Source organism: Oreochromis aureus, linkage group 7 (assembly GCF_013358895.1).
Source record: "Oreochromis aureus strain Israel breed Guangdong linkage group 7, ZZ_aureus, whole genome shotgun sequence".
In the NCBI taxonomy this organism is placed as follows: domain Eukaryota; kingdom Metazoa; phylum Chordata; class Actinopteri; order Cichliformes; family Cichlidae; genus Oreochromis; species Oreochromis aureus.
The window spans coordinates 48,622,202-48,643,104 of record NC_052948.1 but is presented as its reverse complement, the minus strand read 5'-3'; the positions used below and the strand labels follow the sequence as shown (position 1 = coordinate 48,643,104).

The following is a 20,903-nucleotide window of genomic DNA, read 5'->3' as shown; positions in this document are numbered from 1 at the left end:
TAGAAACAGTCTGGGCACCTTTAATTTACAAGTAATTAAATCTGCTAAGTAACTGACTACATATTATTTTTGCTTCCAGATGATACCCCACTTACATCATCAACACATTTCCTTCTCATTCATAGAGAACAACTACTTCTCCAAAGAAAGGCTTATTGGCTACATCATTTACAAACTTGTGTCCTGGTGGATTAAATGAAGAACACTCGTTATCTTGTTTTTTAGCATTAATAAATGGGGTGCATAGACTTATTCAGCCTGTATTTTTCATGTATTGATTCTAAGATGTTTATATTATTGATTTATGTAATGTTTTCATGGTCAATTAATATTTAGATACAGATTTGAGTTGTGTATTATGTGATATAGTTTGTTCATTTTTTGTCTTTGAATGTGTTCCATTTAGTGTTAATGGTGTGTGATCTATGTATGTGGTTGGAGCAGACCGTCACTTTTGTATGTTGATGAATTGCTTACCTGTGCTACCTGTGCTCAGTCCTGGTGGTGTTGTATGGCTAGCTGTGCCTACGTGTGTATTAGAAACTCTGAGGAAAGCCATGTGCTGAAACACTTCTGTTTTTTTCTTGTTGTTGTGATAATAAAGACTTTATACAAGTAGTTGTGAGTACTGAAGTTCTTATTCAAAGATAAAGCGAGTAATCCCAGAAACAAAGGCCTACTTAGCAGTATTAGTATGTTATTATTGCTAACATGCTAACATTTGCTAATTAGCAAAAAGTGAAATTAGCAAACTGATAGAAAACCTGAGGCTAAAAAACATATTAGTTGGAGCAGTATACTTATTAGGACTCATCCAATGATTGATCCCCAGGGAACCATTCAGGTTTGTAGAAAATTCCACAACAGTGCATGTAATAGTTGAGGAAAATCAGTGCACCACTGTCATGGCTCAACAGGCAGGCATAATGAGTGGCACGGCTATAAATTAGTATTGTAAATGTTCAGTAAATGACTAAACACACATGCAGTCCAGCTGGTGATTAGATTGTGTTGAAATGTGTTACTAAACTCATTATTTGCTCATTATCATGTCATATGTTTCCTCTGGCAGCCTGATTTATATCAAATGTTTTGGTTGTTTGATTCCACCTTATAAATACAGACATGGTGTTGACATGTTGTGTAAATTACATTGAGAGTTTAAACTGTAGCTCCACCTCACATTTCTACACTAGATTTTCATACACGAACCATTCAAGAAGTTGCAAAAACATGCATTTACTGGCGCTGTAGTTTTGACACATTGGTGATCTGATCCTCAGGTTTAAATAAAGTTTTACTCGAGTTCTTAAGTACAACCCTACATGTTTAAACACTTCAACATTACCACAACTGATTCACAGCATCCTGTTACATTCCCAGGACACGGAGCCTGACTTTTCCATGGAGGCCAAAGGTTTAGTGAGCGTTCTGTAAATTCACTGCTAAGTAGTCTTGCAGCAAATATGCAAAGATCAGACCTTCTTCTTCTTGTCTATAGAAAATGTAGAGGACTTCCTGCTTACCAGAAATCCTCCTTTGGGATTCGTTACCAGTGTGCTTCCCATGGTCATGTTTTCCTTCACTTCACGCAAGTTGGGAATGGTTGTGTTTTCTAAAAAAAAGAAGAAAAAACTAGATGAATAACAGAGCGAGACAAACAGAGAGCAGCACAGCTGGGTAAATTTCTCGTTTTCATTTTCCCACAAGAAAAGTGCTGCCTATCCCAAAGAATGACATGAGACTAAATATAGTCTGCTATATTACTTTACCATGTGGCCCCTCTGTGTGTAGCTTATGGCTATTAACTAAGAATATGGAGCACAACACAAATATTTTGTTGGTAAACAACCTGTTTGTTGTGAAGGGGAAAGAATTAGGGGAATCATTAAACCAACCCAACATGTGTCTAAAATTAGCAGCTTGGGAATGTTTTGGATAGGAATTAGTTTTTCCTTCTGAGAATCCACATATTCTCTGAAACATGCCTTTTCAATTTTGAATGTTGCTCCCTGAGAAGTGATTTTGATGTGAAACAATTTCTGATTGCCATTAGCACATGTGCAACAGATCTGTTAGCAGTTAGTACGTTAGATTTTTGCCCTATACGTCCTTTCCGGGTGGGTTTTTTCCCTCTATTTTCTTCCCACACACTCGCTAAAGATACTAATAAAGGCAGCACAATGGGGCTCCCTGCTGACCTCAGGATGAAAAAAATCCTTGTCTTTCACAAACAAACTTGAATTTAAAACAACATTAAACTGTGACGTGGGACTGAATTGATTTGTAAAGTGACCCATCCTTATTCCTTAACTCCAATGACACAGTTCAGGACCCTGCAGCTCATGATGCACACGTGGGACTGGAATGAGCAACAAACACCGAAATACAAGCTTGTTCCTCAGTAATGCTTGATAACAATCAGAACAAATCGGACCTATCAGAGCCCTGCTCCTGCTCTGGTGCTCTGCCTGTGATTTCCTAGATTGTGGATCTAAACTGCAGTGAGTTTTCACAACACTGAAAAACAGTAAACTAATTATTACTATAGCAAATCAGCTTCATAATCAGTCTTTGTTTTAAATCCATTTCCCAATTTCCTAGAATACCCAAACATTTCACATGAGTAGTTTTCAGTCATGGCTGATTGATTTAGTCAAAAGCAGAACACAAGTGAACTCACTTATACACCTCAGAATTGGTTTATGTAGTTTATCTACAACATTTTTATCAGTGCAGTGGCTGCCGCGACTGACTGAAGATAACCGAGTTCAGTGTGTGTCTGGTGCTGCAGCCCTGCATGCCCACTTCTGATCAGATTGTTTTCAGTGGAAATCCTGGTGACAGACGTACCAAGATGAGATGCTCCAACCTGTATGTGTGCCACTCTTGCAGCAGTACTCCACCCTGCGGCTGTTTCAGGGCGACAATGCCCACCCCCACACTGCTAGAGCAGTGGATAAGTGCTAAATGCTGGCCACTTCCTTGGCCAGCATTTAGTCCTGATATGTCTCCTATTGAACAAACCTGGCACATGCTGAGTCAACGTGTTCATCAGAGACAGCCACAGCCACTGACCACTGCACAGCTGCAGCCTGCACTCATCCAGGAAGGGAGAGCAATTCCTCAACAACAGATCCGGACACTTGTATTGTCTGTTTACAGATGGGTGACTGCTTGTATCATTTCAAATGTCTTCTGCATACATACATATAATATACAACGATGGTCTACAAAATCTATTTGAAACCCCAAACTTATGTTTTGTTTTTGGATTAGTATATGTGAGAGAAGGCAGACTGACACATCGTGTTTGTCATTTGGTTTCAATCTTCTAAACAGAATGCAAATATACACCCGAGGTGTTTAGTAACCAACCCCCCCAAAATTGTGGGTGCAGTTCTTCCTCATCAGTATTTCATAATGGCCATGGCATGACCACCTCCCAGTTTTACTGGTCAGACTGAAGAGTGATTAAAAATTACAACACAACAGCCACTAACTTTGCTCATTATGGTTTGGCTTCGCTCGTCTGTGCTGGGAAAATGTAAATCCATTATGGAGGCAGATGTGGCAATGAGAGATTGCGAGGCGTCGTCAGTGGGCATAGACTGAAATGATTAAGAGTGACAGATGACTGACAAGCCCTTTACTTATTTAAAACATTTACATGAACACATCCTGCTGAGCTGCACAAGGTTTTTCTACTGTTATAGAAAAATATCCAAGAATACTTCATATATCCATCAACTGATCCTAAAGAAACAAACAGGTCATGCAGTTGCTTATCGTGTCTAGTTTCTGTTAAAAAAGTAAAATAAACCGGCACTGTTGTCATCATTTAAACTCCTCCTAGTTTGTTGCTGAGTTGTCTGGCTCCAGATTCCCATTGGATCCTTTCCAGACAAAACTTCTGTCTGTGAGATTTTTTTTTTTAAATTCGCCCAAGATAAAGCAACTACAGCACTCTCCACCTCACAGAAGGGAATTCCAACTGATCAGCACTTAAAACCAATAATTTACCAACAGCAGCCAAGCTGTTAAATTTTAAGGTGTCCGAGGCAGCTGTGCTAAAGCGGTGACGTATCAGTCTCGAAAAGTTGCAGATCTGCTGCACACACAAGCTCTCGGTTATTGCGTACACACAGGCAGGCACTAATAGAGGCTTTGCAGACTACTGACCGGCAGCTAAGTTGTGTTTATCTGTTTAATTTAGATAAATTGGAAGGCTGAAACATTAAAACCTTGTTTATTTGCTGTCTTCCTGTTCCGATGGTTCCAGCTTCCTCCCCAGAAGACCGAGTCAGATATAAAAGTTAACTTGCACACACATCAGACGCACATGCCCAGAAGCGCTTGGATTTAGAGTATTTGTGCAGACAGTTAATTGAGACCTTTTCCCATGCACACCGGCAATTAAAATCCCCCTCATGCACATGTTCATGCACATATATAAACCAATCGGCCACTGAAAGATGAAGCGAATAACATGGATTATCTGTTACAATGACAACAGATATAATATGCAGCAACTGAATGATGATTGATCCCCATGTTATTATTGCTTCCTTTTATCGAGTGACAAAGTGTGTCTAGAGAAGAGGTTGTGGTGGATGGTTGGGTCAAACACACAGCTTTCATACAGGAGACTGTGATTCACTAATTAAATATCCATGTCTTAATTACTTAATTGATTGCGTTTTTAGTTCTTTGAGGTCCGGCTTAGACAGCTTGTCGAGTCCAGGAATAACTGTTTAACTTTTTCACAGCATTAATCATATCAGTATAATTAATCATGTTAAAAGGCCCTGAAGCAGTGATGCTCCTGGGGCAACATTAAAATGTAGGGTTGTGGTAATGATGATATCAGATTGCGTGTGTTGGACGCAGGAATAACTGTGAGTGCTGTACTTTCTTGCCAGGATTTCACTATGGTCATGGCATAACCACCTCTTAATTTTACTAGTCGGGTGGAAGTGTGATTAAAATTTACAACACAGGAACCACCGAATTTGATCATTACAGTTCAGCCTCCCCCATCTGTGCTGGAAAACATTAAATCTATTATGGAGTTAGATGTGGAAATAAGGAATGGGTCACCTGCATATTACACCTACAGGAGTTGCTCGGCCATGGAAAGCCATGCCGTGAAGCTCCTGTTTTTATGCTGATGTTAATGGCAGAGGAGGTTTGGAACAGTGCAGTTACTGAGTCAGCAGAGCGTTGGCGACTTTGATCTGTTAGGAAAAGGTGTCAGCGTTGGTTTCTATCCTTTAGGCTTAATTTATCCTATAGTGCATTCCTCTGCGTCAATATGAAAGTATTAACACAACAGGAGAGAAGGTAAAACATAACAGCCAAAATGTAAGGACGTCCTTGCAAAACATTGTTTTTAGTTTTCTACTTCATCACATGCATGACAAATTAGTCTTGTTCACCGCTAAATGAAAGTGTCTGAGTTCAGAAGCATTATGACTACATGATCAGTTGTAAACCTGTGATCAGTATGTCATAGCACTGAGCGTATTACTGATGATAATGGTGGTAGGTAGGCCACAAATATGCTCTCAAATGTGCTATTTGGGAGTCAATCAACAGAACCTCTTACTCCATGATAATAATCAGTAATATGATCACATGATTGTCATAATCTATCAGGAAATAAGTGGCCTTTTGCATGTCTAACAAGGTGATTTTTAATTTTGTGCACGCAAAATGTATCAACAATGAGAATCTTTTGTTATTAACTTCACTAAACAGTTTGAATTTGTTATTTTTCAGTACATTAGGAGCAAGAATTTGGTACAATTATAAGTAGTGTGCATGAAGGTCATAACTGTGAAAAGGGAAAAGTGCCCATAAAACAACAAATGTGACACTGACCACTGAGTGATCACTGTGTGTAAGTTTGATTAAAATCTGGCCAATACTGCAGGAGGAGCTGCATTTCTTGTGAGCTGTAGCTGGACAGAGGGACAGGTGGTTGTCTTGGCATGGCATGAACTCATTGCCCCCTTCAGCCAGATCAGCTAAAACTGTACACATGCGCACACAAATAGTTTTCTTACTGGGCAGCTCCAGTTTGATGCAGTTGTTGTTATCTCTCCCCACGGGACATTTGTAGACGTCTCCGGTTCTTTTACTCGGCTGTCCTGACAGCGGAGATCCAATCAGAACCCTGAAAAAAATAAGGACGAGTTGGGAATGGTTACATGGAAAGCCAGCCAACATCCACACTACAGCATGACCGCTTTACAATTGTGATAACAACCGCAGATATTATTGCAGCGATTAGAAGCAGCGACTCTGAGATCCACTTCTGAGGTCCACAGCTATTTAGACATGGCTTAATTATATTTGTCTAGTAATTGAACGTAAACCATGGTTCACACTGCCTGGTAAAGATGTTATAGTTTGTTGTGATTGGCTTACGAGTTTGTGGCTGTAGTTTTATTATATAATCACTCTGACACAATAACAAAGAAATAGCTGGAAATAAAAAACAACAGTTAATCTCATTTAGCTCTCACCAACACCACATAGCAATGGAAGATAACTCCCAGCTGTTTTTATAGCACTTCAGTGTTACGTTTAATGTACTGGACAAGTTCAATATGCGTCTTGTGTGGGTTTATTACACTGTGTCACTCCATCAGTGCACTGATGCTAAAAAAAAAAGTTTGGTCATCTGCCTTCCTCTAAACGCTCAAGCTTATTAACATTCCTAACTCTAATGGACCCTGTGTCATTTGAAGCAAGACCCAGAGAGGAACAACAACACACTCGACTCTTTCTGCTGCCAGCTGCCTGTGAGAAACATTGTAATTATTTACAGCATTGAATGAGCACTCTTTTCACTCAGAAATGAAAAAATAAACACTTCATAATTACTTCATTAATGATAAGTTAAGTGTTCTTCCTGCTCGTGTCACTGCAAAAAAGAGCAGCTTTAACAAGGGAATGATTGACAGCCACTTAAATATTTCAACAGCGGTTCAAAGCACTGGTATGCAACTTTGTCCAAATATTCATGTTGCACAGAGGATGAATGACTTTCCCGATCCAACGGATTTTCAAAACTGTTCTTAACATGAAAACCAGGCTTGTACAGGCTGTTGTTATTACATAAAGTTAAGTTTTAAAGGAACAGCCGTGTGAATAACTGTATGTAAAATGTGTGCTGGTGTCTTCAACTCTAGATGACTCAGAAGTTTCTCCAACAGGGTGTATTTGAAGTCAAACCATGGTCTTTTTCCCCCAACAGTAACCGAGTCATTTTGGCTCGCAGACCTAACCAAAGCAGAAAAGTGAAAATAAGCAGCTATGAGAGGGAAAATTGAAACGGTGTCCAGATTCCACTGTTTAGCTGAAGGGCAATTAAATGGGTTGTTTTCAGATTGAATGAACAAAGATTGAGTCTATCATACTATTTGCTTGTTGGGATTTGCATTTACTTCAAAATCAGCTTAACATCTACATTTTTGTGACAAGGAAAAAAAAACACCTGTAAAAAAAAAAAAACTCCCACTTATTAAAATTCTCATTGGTTTGTTGTTAGTATGATAAAAAGGTAAAAATGGCAGTATGGTAACAGGTTGCACGGTAAATGTGAACATGTTAGAATGCTGAATATAGAATTAAGCAACTGAAAATGAAGCTGCTAGCTCGGCTTACAACTCTGAATCCCGGTTTATTTGATAATTACTCTTTTTCACTAAGTAGTTTTTTCCGAAAGAAAAAGATCAGGGATGCAAGTGGCAGGAAATGAGCTTCCTCCAAAGCATGTCTGGGATCTGCTTTGGAGATAGAGCAACAACCTCAAAGAGCTGCTAAACCTCCACAACAAAAAGAGAAAGCTGTGACAGTTTTGGGCTGGCACCTGGAAACCTTGTAGGTGAGATGTTTGGGACATGTCCCATCAGGAGGAGACTTAAGTTCTTAAACCTTAAAACTCTTTAAATGTTGAATTTCTACCATAATAGAAAATCATTTTCACATGATTTAAAAAATGAAAATATTGCACTTTTCTGAAACCTTTCTCAGCAATGTTGCAGAGAGAAGACAAATCTCGGGGTTAGCCAAGGTTACAAGAGACTCCAGCGAAAAGCTGAACCGCCTGTGCCACATGTAGCAGCTTTTCTCTCCCCACCCTCGCTGACGGTTAAGGCATCTGTAACTAATCAGTCACCTCCCACTTATAGCAACCTGCGTGTTACATCACCATGTGATTGCTATATTTTCTCATTAAAATATTTTCCCAAGCGTAACACTGAGAGCTACAGGTCGTCTCTAATTTTTCCCCTCTGTAAATCATTCAGCCTCTGTCATGTCCTCCCTCCGCTCGCAGCGTGCTTTGCTCTTATTACTAGTGTGAAACAGAACAAAATCAAGCTTTTTGGATGATATGTAGCGCACATGTTTGACTGCACTGAGGAGTTTCAATTGCAAATGGCTCCACTGATTAGCAGTAAATGAATTACTACAAGTGATCTCATATGATCTTGATAAGTTAATTAGTACAAAGCACAATCAGGTATAGCTATGCAGGACAGGATCAGCGATTACGGTGCAACAGGTCTGACTAAACCTAAAGAAGTTTGCAGAAAGCAGAAGAGATGAAAGATTTTAAAAACATGTTTCCATGTTTATTTTAGCAAGAAGCCATGGATGCTTGGTTTCATTGTATTAACAGGCTGGGTATGGGAATACTCTGGCGGGCAGTTTAAGGTTAACAACTAGTCGTAAAAACAAGGACCTTCATTACAGCCGCAGCTGGTGTGCTCGCCTCAGCTTAATTTTACAAGCGAATCAGTGTTTTTTTCCTTTTTTTATTATTTTCTGGAGTAGAATTTAACCGAATGAACACTTGTCTTGATACATGTGCACATTTTTGGCCAGAATTCTCTTAAACAAAAATATTCATTGGGGAAAAAAAAGGGCACAGGGACACTCATAAGGTGGTAAATATGATTAGTCTGTTTGGAAATCTTGAGTTTTTGAGTTGAGGGTTCATTCTAGTTTTGAATTTTAGGTTCTTTAGTTTAGGTTTCTGTTGTGTTAGTGTTTAGTTTTCTATTCACAAGGTTGTTTTTATTACATCTTGTTAATTTTCTGATGCTCTGTATAAGTTTATGGTTTACTTTCTAGCCTTTTTTGTGCCTTCAGTTTCTGTTGACTTTAGTGATTCATTTAGTGATTCTCCCTTCGTGTCTCTGTTCTGTCCCTCCTTCTGTCTCGTCTGTTTGTCTTTATCTTTCAATGTTTCTTCATCTCTGTCTGAATGTCTCACGTTCAGTCTGTCTTCTTGTCTGTTTTCTTTACTTACTTCCCGTCTTTAATTTGAAATGTTCAGTTTCCCTTCATGTCTTGCGCAGCATTTCTTCCTGTCCTGGGCCCTCACTGGTTCCCTCATTGTCTTCTTTTCCTCTACCCTCATTACCTATTGTGTATTTACTATCTCAGTCTGCCTTTGTCATTTGTCGTGTTGTCCATGACCATATCTGTGTGCCATGTAGCTCTTCTTCCATGTGCTGTCTGAATAAGTAATCTTAGTGTTTCTTGAATACTTGTATTCCCCGGCTTTTCTGAGAACTTTGTTATTTTAATTTATTTAGCATTAAATACACACCGTATGTTCGACTTTTGTCTTCTGAGTATTGCATTTAGATATGAAACCTTTTAGACACAGTGATCCATTAGACTGTTGGTTAATTAGTCCAACATTCTAATACGCGGATTTGTGATAAAACTGTATGAAAACAGTCATCTCACCACCAAAGCTATCAATTTGATGTGAGAAAGTCTCGTTAGGACAAAAGACGTGGGACGAGATATGCCAACTAGATAAGCAGTTAGGAACAGATCCATGAATGGATGCAATTTACTGAACATATTCATACAATGACACTGAGTGTGGTGTGAAGTTACTGCATGAGATGAGCATTTTTCTTTCTGTGTATTTAACCTTATGCTGCTGCAGACCTGTACCACATGTAAAGTGTTGCAAAAATGTTCCAGATAAGACGCCTCGTGTTACTTTTAGGTAAAATATTAACACATGAAGTCACCTTTATTTTATACAACAAGGTTCGCGCTGGAACAGGCTTTACTTTTAGCGAGTATCTGTGAGATGCAGGGATCACATACATCCGGCCTCCTGATGACTTTAGATCCTCAAAACGCACTGCTGATGACACTCACCATTTTCCCTCGCTGTTCTCAAACTGCTGGACAGTGTAGCCGAACATGTCTTCCAGCGGTCCGGAGAAGGACAAACTGTTCTTCTGGTCCACGTTGAAGGAGAACACGCAGGTCAGCAGCACTGCAAAGATAATAATAGAGAAAAGGTTACGCATGATAAGACTGTTGAGTTCGGCGCCGCTTTACTTGCTGTTTGAGTCTGCTGTGCTGCTCTTCAGAGTGCGTTTACATAAACTGATGGACAAATACTGAAACAAAAGATGTGCATATGCAATTATTTCTAAGTGCAGAAGCCATAAACACTCAGTAAATATTTCCGAAACCCTCAAGATGCCTCTTGGAAATGAAAAAAAACAAGAGATCTACTAAAAAACTTTGTAAATGTAATAAATAAAAGTTAGCATTTAGGTATTTTAGCTACAGCAAATATAAATAATTCTATTTATGTCAATATTATTTACGAGTGCATGAAAATGATGTACCCAGATGAGGCCCAAACTTTGTGAACCACAGACACGCACACAGACACACACAGTCTTTCTGGAAGAGGAATTTCGAACATCAATGTGAGCCATTTTGGTCAGGGTTCAATCTGACCTGCAGGACAATGGCTTCTTCTCTGCACTCTGCCCAGTCTGGGTCTGTCTGTCACTGAGATGAGTATATCACAGAGCCTCTATATAAATCCATCCATGTCTCATTGTGCCTGCACCACAATGACACTCTTTATATCTACTGTGCCAGGAAATTCCTTCAATATAATTTATTCAATTCCCGGACCTTTGAGGGAGTGTAGAGGAGTAGAAGAACAGTGGGATTAAAAACAGAATGTGCAAAGGCAGACCGCATACATAGACACACAAGGATAAAGCAGCTATTTATCCTTTGATGGTAATGCTTTGTAGCTAATGTGTCTGAGAACTACATTAAAAGGTCTAGACTGAAGTAATTTTACATCTTTTAGCAACACCCGGGGTGAAGCTCAAGAATTGATGATGTTGTTTGGTTTATCCACCAGATATTTCAGTGTGGTCCACACAGAAACATCCCAGACGGATTGCTTTGATATTTAGAAGAGACATTCACGAGCTCCAGAAAATGAATGAATGTTCTTACTCAGTCAATAAAACATCCCTGAATCTACACAATTAATCCTTCTGATTAAAAGCTTAAAATGATTACAGTAGCGTCTAAAAGAGAGTCCTGTGAAAGTGCACCCCGTGATTTAGTAGCTCGTATGATTTTATCAGGACCTTTGCATGATTGTGGATGAATTTTGGCCCACTCTTCTTTACAGCGCTGCTTCAGTTCAGTGACGTTTGCAGGGATTCGTTTATGCACAATTATCTTAAGGTCCCGCCACGGCATTTCAGTCAGGTTGAGGTCTGGACTTGGACTGAACCACTGCAACATCTTGATTCTTTTTCAGTCATTCTGCTGTAAATCTTTTGCTATGGATGGGATCATTGTCCTGTGGCACGACCCAGTTTTGGTCAAGCTTTATCTGTCGGACAGATGTCCTCATTGTTGACTCTAGAATACTTCAGAGAAGATCATTGTTATGATTCAGTGTTATGGATATTTTTTGTACTGTTTTTTTGGTCTGCCACACCAGAGGGTGGCATAGTTTGTGTCCTGTGTTATTGCTGCTATGTGAGTTCCAGGTGGAGGCTGACCATTGGTGGAGGACTGGGAGAGGCCGGCTATAAATGAGGACCCTTCTCAACTGACACGCCCCCGCCTACTTCCTGTTCCCAACGAACTGTGCATGTGGCTGCGTGTGAATTTGTATTCTGGAAGCTTTTTCCGTGTTGTAAATAGTTTGTTGTATATAGATGTAAATAGTTGTCAATATTTAATTTTACTCGGTAGCTGTAGGGGTGAGAAGCCATTTTCTTTGGGAACCTTTTCTCCTGTTTTTTTGGTTAGGGAGGCAGGTAAGACACCTGTAATTTTCTTTTGGGGTTTTCGGTGAAGGTAAGCCAGCTGCATTTCATTTCTAGAGTTTTTTGGTTTGTTGTTTTGGCCATGCTCACCCTGATGCCCGCTACCTTTTGGGCCTTAATAAACTGACTGGCTGTTGTGAAATCCGTGGCAGTTGTCTTTTTGGTTCGTCTTCCTTGAGAGCAGGGAGTGTGGGGGCAGTTCTCCTTATTCTTATTTTCCTTATGTTGCACGCCGGGTTTCCCTGGGCTGGGGTGTAACATAATTGAAACTCGTCCATCTTTTTTTTTTCGTCGGGTTGGCTTGGAGTGTGGGCTCTTTTGTACTTTGTTCTTTGTTCGTTGCTGTTGTCGCAGGTCGGTTGCCTGTGTTCTTGGTTAGCTCTACTTTTCTGGTTGGCAGTTTTTTCTTGTGTGGGAGGGTGTGTGTTAGTATGGAATTTAAATTGGAGGATTTCACTTTAGGCCCAACTGAAGAAAAGTTGGACAGATGTAAAAAGGATGACCTCATTCTTATCGCCAATTTCTTTGATGTGACAGTGCCATTGAATGCAAAGAAAAAAGAGCTTAAAGAGCTCCTGTGTATTAAACTGCATAAAAGGGGGTTGTTTGGTGAGCCAGGTCCTGCAGAGGGCGTTGAGCTGGGTGCTGTTGCTGGTATTCCTGCCCCACTGAAAAATCTCCCTCCTCAACCTGGCCTTTCTGCGGAAGAGCTGCAGTTAACGCTGCGCATTAAGGAGGTGGAGTTAAAAAGCAGCAGTTGGAGGTGGATGCCATGCACTTAAGGGTGAGGGCTCTGGAGATAGAGAGGGAGCCTCTGTATCTGCCAGTCCTCCCACACCTCAGTCAGCATCCCGCAGTCACCATCCCCTAAGCAAGAAGACAGCTTTGATGTAAGTAGGCACATCAAATTAGTCCCCGTGATTTAGAGAAACTGAGGTAGACTCTTATTTCACAGTGTTTGAGCGCATTGCAGGTGCACTACACTGGCCAAAGAATGTATGGTCTCTTTTACTTCAGTGCAAATTGGTGGGGAAAGCTCAAGAGGTATGCACAGCTCTTTCCCTTGAGGACAGTTTGGACTATGACATTGTGAAAGCTGCTGTCCTGCGTGCATACGAGCTTGTGCCAGAGGCTTATAGGCAAAAATTTAGGAACGTGAAAAAATCTGCCACCCAGACTTATGTGGAGTTTGCCAGAGAAAAGAAAACTCTGTTTGATAAATGGTGTCATGCTACAAAAGTAAAAACCTTAGATGACTTGCGTGAGTTGGTGTTGTTAGAAGAGTTCAAAAGTCAACTCCCAGAAAAAGTGGTAACCTACTTAAACGAACAGAAGGTTACCACTCTTGCCGCTGCTGCTGTACAGGCTGATGAGTTTGTGTTGACACACAAAGCGGTGTTTTCATCTCCTGTTCACAGCCCACAAATCTGGTCTCCAAAGAGCACCCGTCATACCACCACCTCATCCATTGAAAATAGAGAGTGTTATTATTGCCATGAGCAGGGACACCTCATTGCTGCTTGTCCCGTTCTAAAAAGAAAGGAACAGATCAGGAAGGGTAAATCTCCTTCTCCAATAAACCTTCTACAGACCAAACCTCATGCCTTAGAAGATGTGACTGTAATTCAAAGTGATAAAGTAGATGAAGAGTTCAAGCCTTTTGTGTCAAAAGGTTTTGTTTCATTGATGGGAGAAGAAAAGAGGGTTCCTGTTAGTATTTTGCGGGACACTGGTGCAAAACAGTCGCTCATTCGTGAGGGTGTCTTACCGTTCTCAGCTCAATCTTATTGTGGTGCTGATGTGTTAGCCTGGGGAGTTAGAATGTGTGTAATGCGTGTGCCTTTGCACTTTGTGCAGCTCTCGTCTCAGTTTGTGTCGGGTGAGGTTAAACTTGGTGTGCGACCCCAGTTACCGGTTGCAGGCATTGACATCATCCTTGGAAACGATTTAGCTGGCTGCAAAGTTTTTCCGTTGCCTGAGGTAGTTGAAACACCACTTGCAGACACTAGTGCTTTTGATCTTGCCGCACCGAACTCTGTTCCTTTGTTTCCTGTGTGTGCTGTGACACGTGCGCAGGCACGCAAACATGGAGACTTGGTGGATCTTAGCGACTCTTTCTTAAGTGATTCAGATCCAACAAGCTTGCCACCCGAATGTGAAAGTACCCCTGTGTCAGTAGAGCTTCAGCCTGATGAGAAAGCTCTGACACTCCCAGTAGAAAAAAACAAACTTATAGAAGCCCAGAAAAATGATGAGAGCTTGTCATCTTGTTGGGCTTCTGTGACAGAGCCTAAGTGTGGGAAATCTGCGTCTTACCTCATTGAGGATGGGGTGCTGATGCGCTACTGGACACCCAGTTCTGGCTGCACACATGAGGGAGTGCAGCAAATTGTTGTTCCACAGTCATTCCGTTCCCAGGTCCTAAGTTTAGCACATGACCACATCATGTCCGGTCACTTGGGAATCACAAAAACATACAACCGTGTCCTCCGTTACTTCTTCTGGCCTGGTCTCAAATCTGATGTAGCAAAATTCTGCCGCTCGTGCCATACATGTCAGCTTGCCGGTAAACCAAATCAGGTGATTCCGGCAGCTCCGTTAAAACCCATCCCAGTCGTTGGGGAACCATTTGAGCATGTCATTGTTGACTGTGTTGGTCCTCTTCAAAAACAAAGTCCGGAAACCAATACCTCCTCACCATGATGTGTACTGCCACCCGTTATCCTGAGGCCATTCCGTTGCGCTCATTAAAAACACGTGGGATTGTGAAAGCACTTGTTAAGTTCTTTTCTACCTTTGGACTGCCTAAACGCATCCAAACAGATCAGGGCACAAATTTTATGTCTAAAATCTTTGCCCAGGTCATGACAGAGCTCGGTGTCACCCATCACACTTCTAGCGCGTATCACCCGGAGAGTCAGGGTGCATTAGAAAGGTTCCACCAAACTCTGAAAAACATGCTTCGCAAATTTTGCACTGAGTCAAGCCGTGAGTGGGATGAGGGGTTGCCACTACTGTTGTTCGCCGTCAGAGAGACATGCCAGGAGTCTTTGGGGTTCAGTCCAGCTGATTTAGTTTTTGGCCACACGGTGCGCGGTCCACTACGTCTTTTGAAAGAGAAATTTCTCTCAGATAGGCATCGTCCAAAAGAAAACATTCTGGACTATGTTAGTTTGTTTAAAGAGAGGCTGCATAATGCCTGCAATTTTGCTCGTGACGCGCTAGCAAAGGCTCAGGTCAGAATGAAAACCCATTTTGATAGAAAGTCTGTAGCACGGATGTTCCAGTCAGGTGATCGCGTGTTGGTTTTCTTGCCTGTCGTTGGTTCTCCCCTGCAGGCAAAGTTTTCCGTCCGTATGTCATTGAGCGCAAACTAAGTGAAACCGATTATGTTGTGTTAACCCCTGATCGTAAGAAGAAAGTCGCGTCTGTCACATCAACATGCTGAAGGAGTACATTGATCGTGAACGCTCTAGTCTGTCACCTGCTGTGTCACCTATTGTGTCAGTGTCCGTCTCTCAACCCTTATATAGTCCCTGCGATGATGGGTTGGATGACAGGCACAGCTCTGTTTCTGGTGCGCGTCTTAGGAACTCTGAAATCTTGGCTGACTTGGATGTCTATTTAGCACATCTGTCTGATCCCGCCAAATCTGATGTCCGTGAGCTCATTAAAAATTACCCAACTCTGTTTGGTGATATCCCCACTCAAACGCATGTACTAAGTCACGATATTGATGTGGGTGATCACAAGCCCATAAAGCAACATGCATACAGAGTAAATCCCACTAAGCGTGCCATAATGCAGCAAGAAGTCCAGTATCTTCTTGACCATGGTTTTGCTCTTCCCAGTAATAGCTCTTGGAGCTCACCATCACTTCTCGTCCCAAAACCCGATCAAACCTCCCGTTTCTGTAATGACTTCCGAAAAGTAAATGCTGTTACAAAACCAGACTCTTTCCCACTCCCACGCATGGATGACTTGGTCGACCGTGTCGGATCAGCAACCTTCGTGACCAAGCTTGACCTCCTAAAGGGATACTGGCAGGTTCCGTTAACTGACCGTGCATCCGAAATCAGTGCCTTTGTTACGCCTGACCATTTTTTGCAGTATACCGTCATGCCGTTCGGATTAAGAAATGCCCCAGCCACCTTCCAGCGACTGATGAACACTGTGTTACATGGAGTCAGAAATTGTGAAGTATATCTGGATGATATAGTGGCCTATTCATCCACTTGGACTGAACACCTCAAAACCCTTAGCGAAATATTTGACCGCCTGTGTGATGCCTCCCTGACACTAAACTTGGCTAAATGTGAGTTTGGAAAAGCTGTGGTAACCTACCTAGGCAAGCAAGTAGGACAGGGTCGAGTCCTCCCTGTTGCCGCAAAAGTGCAGGCAATAGTAGACTTCCCAGCTCCTCAAACGCTGTCGCGAGCTGCGCGCTGCTTTTTAGGCATGGCCGGTTACTACCGCAGTTTCTGCAAAACTTCTCTGAGGTAGTAGCCCCGTTAACCAGCCTTGCCAGTCCAAAGTCACCATTCGTGTGGTCAGAGACATGTCAGTTTGCCTTTGAAGCTGCCAAGGCTCTCCTCTGCAGTGCTCCTGTACTTGCCGCCCCGGACTTTACACGTCCCTTCAAGCTCGAGGTAGATGCCAGTGCTTTGGGGGCTGGTGCAGTGCTCCTGCAGGAGGATGAACATGGCCTTGACCATCCCGTCTGTTTCTTTTCAAAAAAATTCATAAAACACCAGCTACATTACAGCACGATTGAAAAGGAGGCTTTAGCCTTGCTGCTCGCCTTGCAGCATTTCGAAGTGTACCTTGGGTCCAATCCTCTTCCAACAATGGTATTTTCTGACCACAACCCCCTTGTGTTCTTATCTCGGATGCAGAACAGCAACCAACGCCTCATGCGCTGGTCTTTACTCCTCCAAGACTTTAACATTGAAATCCGTTACAAGAAGGGCTTAGATAATGTCATGGCTGACGCGCTGTCTAGATCATGAATCAAACTTTCTGTTCAGGATGGAAAGTTTGTTCTTGGTTTGGGGGGTATGTTATGATTCAGTGTTATGGATATTTTTTGTACTGTTTTTTTGGTCTGCCACACCAGAGGGTGGCATAGTTTGTGTCCTGTGTTATTGCTGCTATGTGAGTTCCAGGTGGAGGCTGACCATTGGTGGAGGACTGGGAGAGGCCGGCTATAAATGAGGACCCTTCTCAACTGACACGCCCCCGCCTACTTCCTGTTCCCAACGAACTGTGCATGTGGCTGCGTGTGAATTTGTATTCTGGAAGCTTTTTCCGTGTTGTAAATAGTTTGTTGTATATAGATGTAAATAGTTGTCAATATTTAATTTTACTCGGTAGCTGTAGGGGTGAGAAGCCATTTTTCTTTGGGAACCTTTTCTCCTGTTTTTGGTTAGGGAGGCAGGTAAGACACCTGTAATTTTCTTTTGGGGTTTTCGGTGAAGGTAAGCCAGCTGCATTTCATTTCTAGAGTTTTTTGGTTTGTTGTTTTGGCCATGCTCACCCTGATGCCCGCTACCTTTTGGGCCTTAATAAACTGACTGGCTGTTGTGAAATCCGTGGCAGTTGTCTTTTTGGTTCGTCTTCCTTGAGAGCAGGGAGTGTGGGGGCAGTTCTCCTTATTCTTATTTTCCTTATGTTGCACGCCGGGTTTCCCTGGGCTGGGGTGTAACATCATGATTGACTCAAAGACTGCAAGGTTCCCGTCCTATGGCCACAAAACAAGCACAAATCATCACCCTTCCACCACCGTGCCAGACAGTTGGTTTGTGCTGCTATGCTGAGTTTGGTTTTTGCATTGTCCTTTATGGCCAAACATCTTCACGTTGGTCTTGTCTGTCCAAAGCACATTGTTCCAGAGGTCTTATTCTTTGTTCAGATGTAGCTTTACTGCCATGTTCTTTTCAGAGAGACAGAAGCTAAACTTTTTCACACAGGGGCATATAGGTTTGGCTTTTTTCCTCATTAACAATAAACACCTTCATTTAAAAACTACATTTTGTGTTTGCTTGTGTTATCTTTGTCTAATATTTAAATTTGTTTGATGATCTGATGAAAATGTGAAATCAGGAAGGGAGCAAACACTTTTTCACACCACTATAAAGACACATTGGAATATCCAATATATAAAAATAATTCCCCATACAGTTGGGTCAAAGTAGCTACAGAGCCCACTCCAAGAGACCATTTGTACTGTAAAGTAAAGAGTTTTTATATACTGCGCTGGGAAGCTGGCTTATTTTGGGAGCCAGCCTCTAGTGGTCACTCAAGGAACTTTTTTTCTTCAGCACTGGCTTAATTTTTCAGCCGAGGTTGTCTCTTGGCTCCATACATTCAAATGTGCTTACTGGCTTACTAAAATCACAAACTGCTGAAAATGCGGAGTGGTCTCTTGTGCATATTAACAACACAAGGAAGCCACAGAGAGCAATACATGCAGGGATTAGCGTATGTAAGCATCCCTCTCTGTAAACAGGGCAGTTATAAAAACACACTGCGGCTAGTCACGTTTAAATGTAGATCATTTAGATTTCATATAAGATTACACTTTTTAAATTCCCAGAGACCACGAAGGAGGCCTGCTGAGTCATATACAGGAATCCCAGCCGAGAAGTATTATCCCCTCTGTTTCTCCCTCAGTCATTTCTGTACTTCCTCTGTGACCCCCTCTCCATCTCTCAGAGAAGCTCAATTTCCTTTTCCTATTAACCTGATTATACACATCCCCACAAATCCAAAGGTGCACACGCACACACGGACACACAGCTAATTTAGCTGATTTAAGATGGCTTCAGGCCAACCAGGCCTTTTCATTCATCACAGACTGAGCTCAAGTACAGTTCAGAGTCAAACCGGCCTGAGTTGTAAATCACTTAGGAACATCATTTGTCCACTGGCAGGCACATACTTTGTGTATACCAATCTCATTTTGCTGTATTGGGTGTCTCCTGGCTCTGCTCTCTTCAAATCAGAACCAGTGAAGTTATATAACTGTCTATTTTTGTGAGATGGGCTAACATCTGCCCTGGAAAACCAATAAGCAGTCTTGTCCCTCTGTGGATGGAAATGGCCACATGAGTGTCTGAGGTATCAGCATATATATTTGTCCATCACTGCTGGAAGGTTCATAATGTGCTCAGTCACACATGAGCGTGTATAGCATATAAACCCCTGTGTGGGTTAATCCTGACTGAAATATCTCAACAACTCCTCGATGGACTCCCATGAAATTTTGTGCAGACACTCATGATCCCCAGGGGAACTTGCTAAGGTCAAGCTGTGACTTTTCTTTAAGCATGACACTGTTCATTGTGGTTTAAGTGAAATGTGTCAAAAATTACTCATTTAGACCCCGTTCAGGATGAAATGTTCTGACTGCAAAAAAGGACAGAATGAAGCAAGATGCAGGTTTGAGTTGTAAAAGTAAAGCCAATGCAGAAGTGCACTGACTCTTCTTTCCTTTTCATGGGATTACAGGTGACTCCGGTTGCAAACTGACTTCTGGATGTAGGTCTATTAGTCTATGGGAAAATGGCCCTTGGCTTCCTTGCTCTGTGACCTCAGCAAACACTTTCTTGACTACTTTATGAGCCCAGTCGCTATTTTCAAGTCATACTGAATAAAACATGAAGTTCATTTTGTAAATTATGGTCATTATCCAGAAATGGGAATTATCAAGGGTTTAATGAGCCAATAAGCAAGCAGTGTCACTATCAAGCTCAACCTTACCTCATCAGATATGGTTTCAAAAAACTTGGCAATGCCAAAAACAGTAAGCTCAAGCAAACTTTGCTTGAGCCTTTCTCCAACAGTAACCTACAAACATATATATCCAACTAGCAGAACATCTTTACAGCGTAGATGGTATGAAATACAGGCTTAGCTTCCTGGTACATTTAAAGGGAAAGAAAAATAAAGTCACTACAGATGTGTCTTTGACTTGTATTCTATTCTGAAGGCCACCATATGGTGACAGCAAAAAGCAAAACCATCTTTAAAATAGTTTATAGGTTGGTTTAAAAAATGGTGACTAGCTAATTTCTCCTTGGCATTTTTGTACAACTTACCAGTTTCAAGGCAGTAACATTTAAAGTGGCCACTTCAAGTGATGGATGCTTGCTTTTACATCTTGTTGAACATTCAACCCCTTTAAAAGAGCAGTCAGCTGGGCATTGCTTTCTGGCAAGTACATTCATTTTAAGCCCATTTGTCAATGGCTAAATTTAGCATCCCATTAAGTATCACAAGAGAACAATGGAAGCACCTTGCTAATTAAGCTAGCTAGCCAACTAGCTACTTTTTTGTCCAAATATGGTCTTCCATCCAACCTTTCCTCCATTTTCTGTCATTTATCATGGTCCAGGCCTAATGTACAAACAAATATATGATGTGATAGTGGTTACAAAACATCTTTTACTGTATATAGATAGATAGTACTGAGCTTAAAGCAGCACGCTGTCCTTCCATAGACGAAACTCAAAGTGTGTTTTAACTTTAAGTCCATTTCTCTTTGTTTTGTGTTCATAATCATTCTGACTGTTGGGCTCTCCACACTACAAAAACAGCAGAGGCCCACAGCGTCTCTGAACACATCCAAAAAAGCCAAGAAATCTGCATGTCATTTATCAAAATGGAAATCATGCTGACCAGAAATGTCTAATCTAAGTTGGTTTAAATATTGCAGAAGTGATATTACAGTGGGTCTGTTTTCAGTCATGCACCACG

At 41.5% G+C, this 20,903-nt stretch overlaps 1 protein-coding gene across 1 annotated transcript in view; it reads right to left on the bottom strand.

Moving 5' to 3' along the window:
* itga1 (integrin, alpha 1) overlaps positions 1 to 20,903 on the bottom strand; it is a 62,572-nt gene that overhangs the window by 20,240 nt on the left and 21,429 nt on the right. The window contains exons 2-4 of the mRNA XM_039614810.1: positions 10,201 to 10,321; positions 6,069 to 6,178; positions 1,527 to 1,615 (exon numbers count right to left, since the gene is read on the bottom strand). Coding sequence (XP_039470744.1) covers positions 1,527 to 1,615; positions 6,069 to 6,178; positions 10,201 to 10,321 — 320 coding nt within the window. The remainder of the gene's footprint in view (positions 1 to 1,526; positions 1,616 to 6,068; positions 6,179 to 10,200; positions 10,322 to 20,903) is intronic.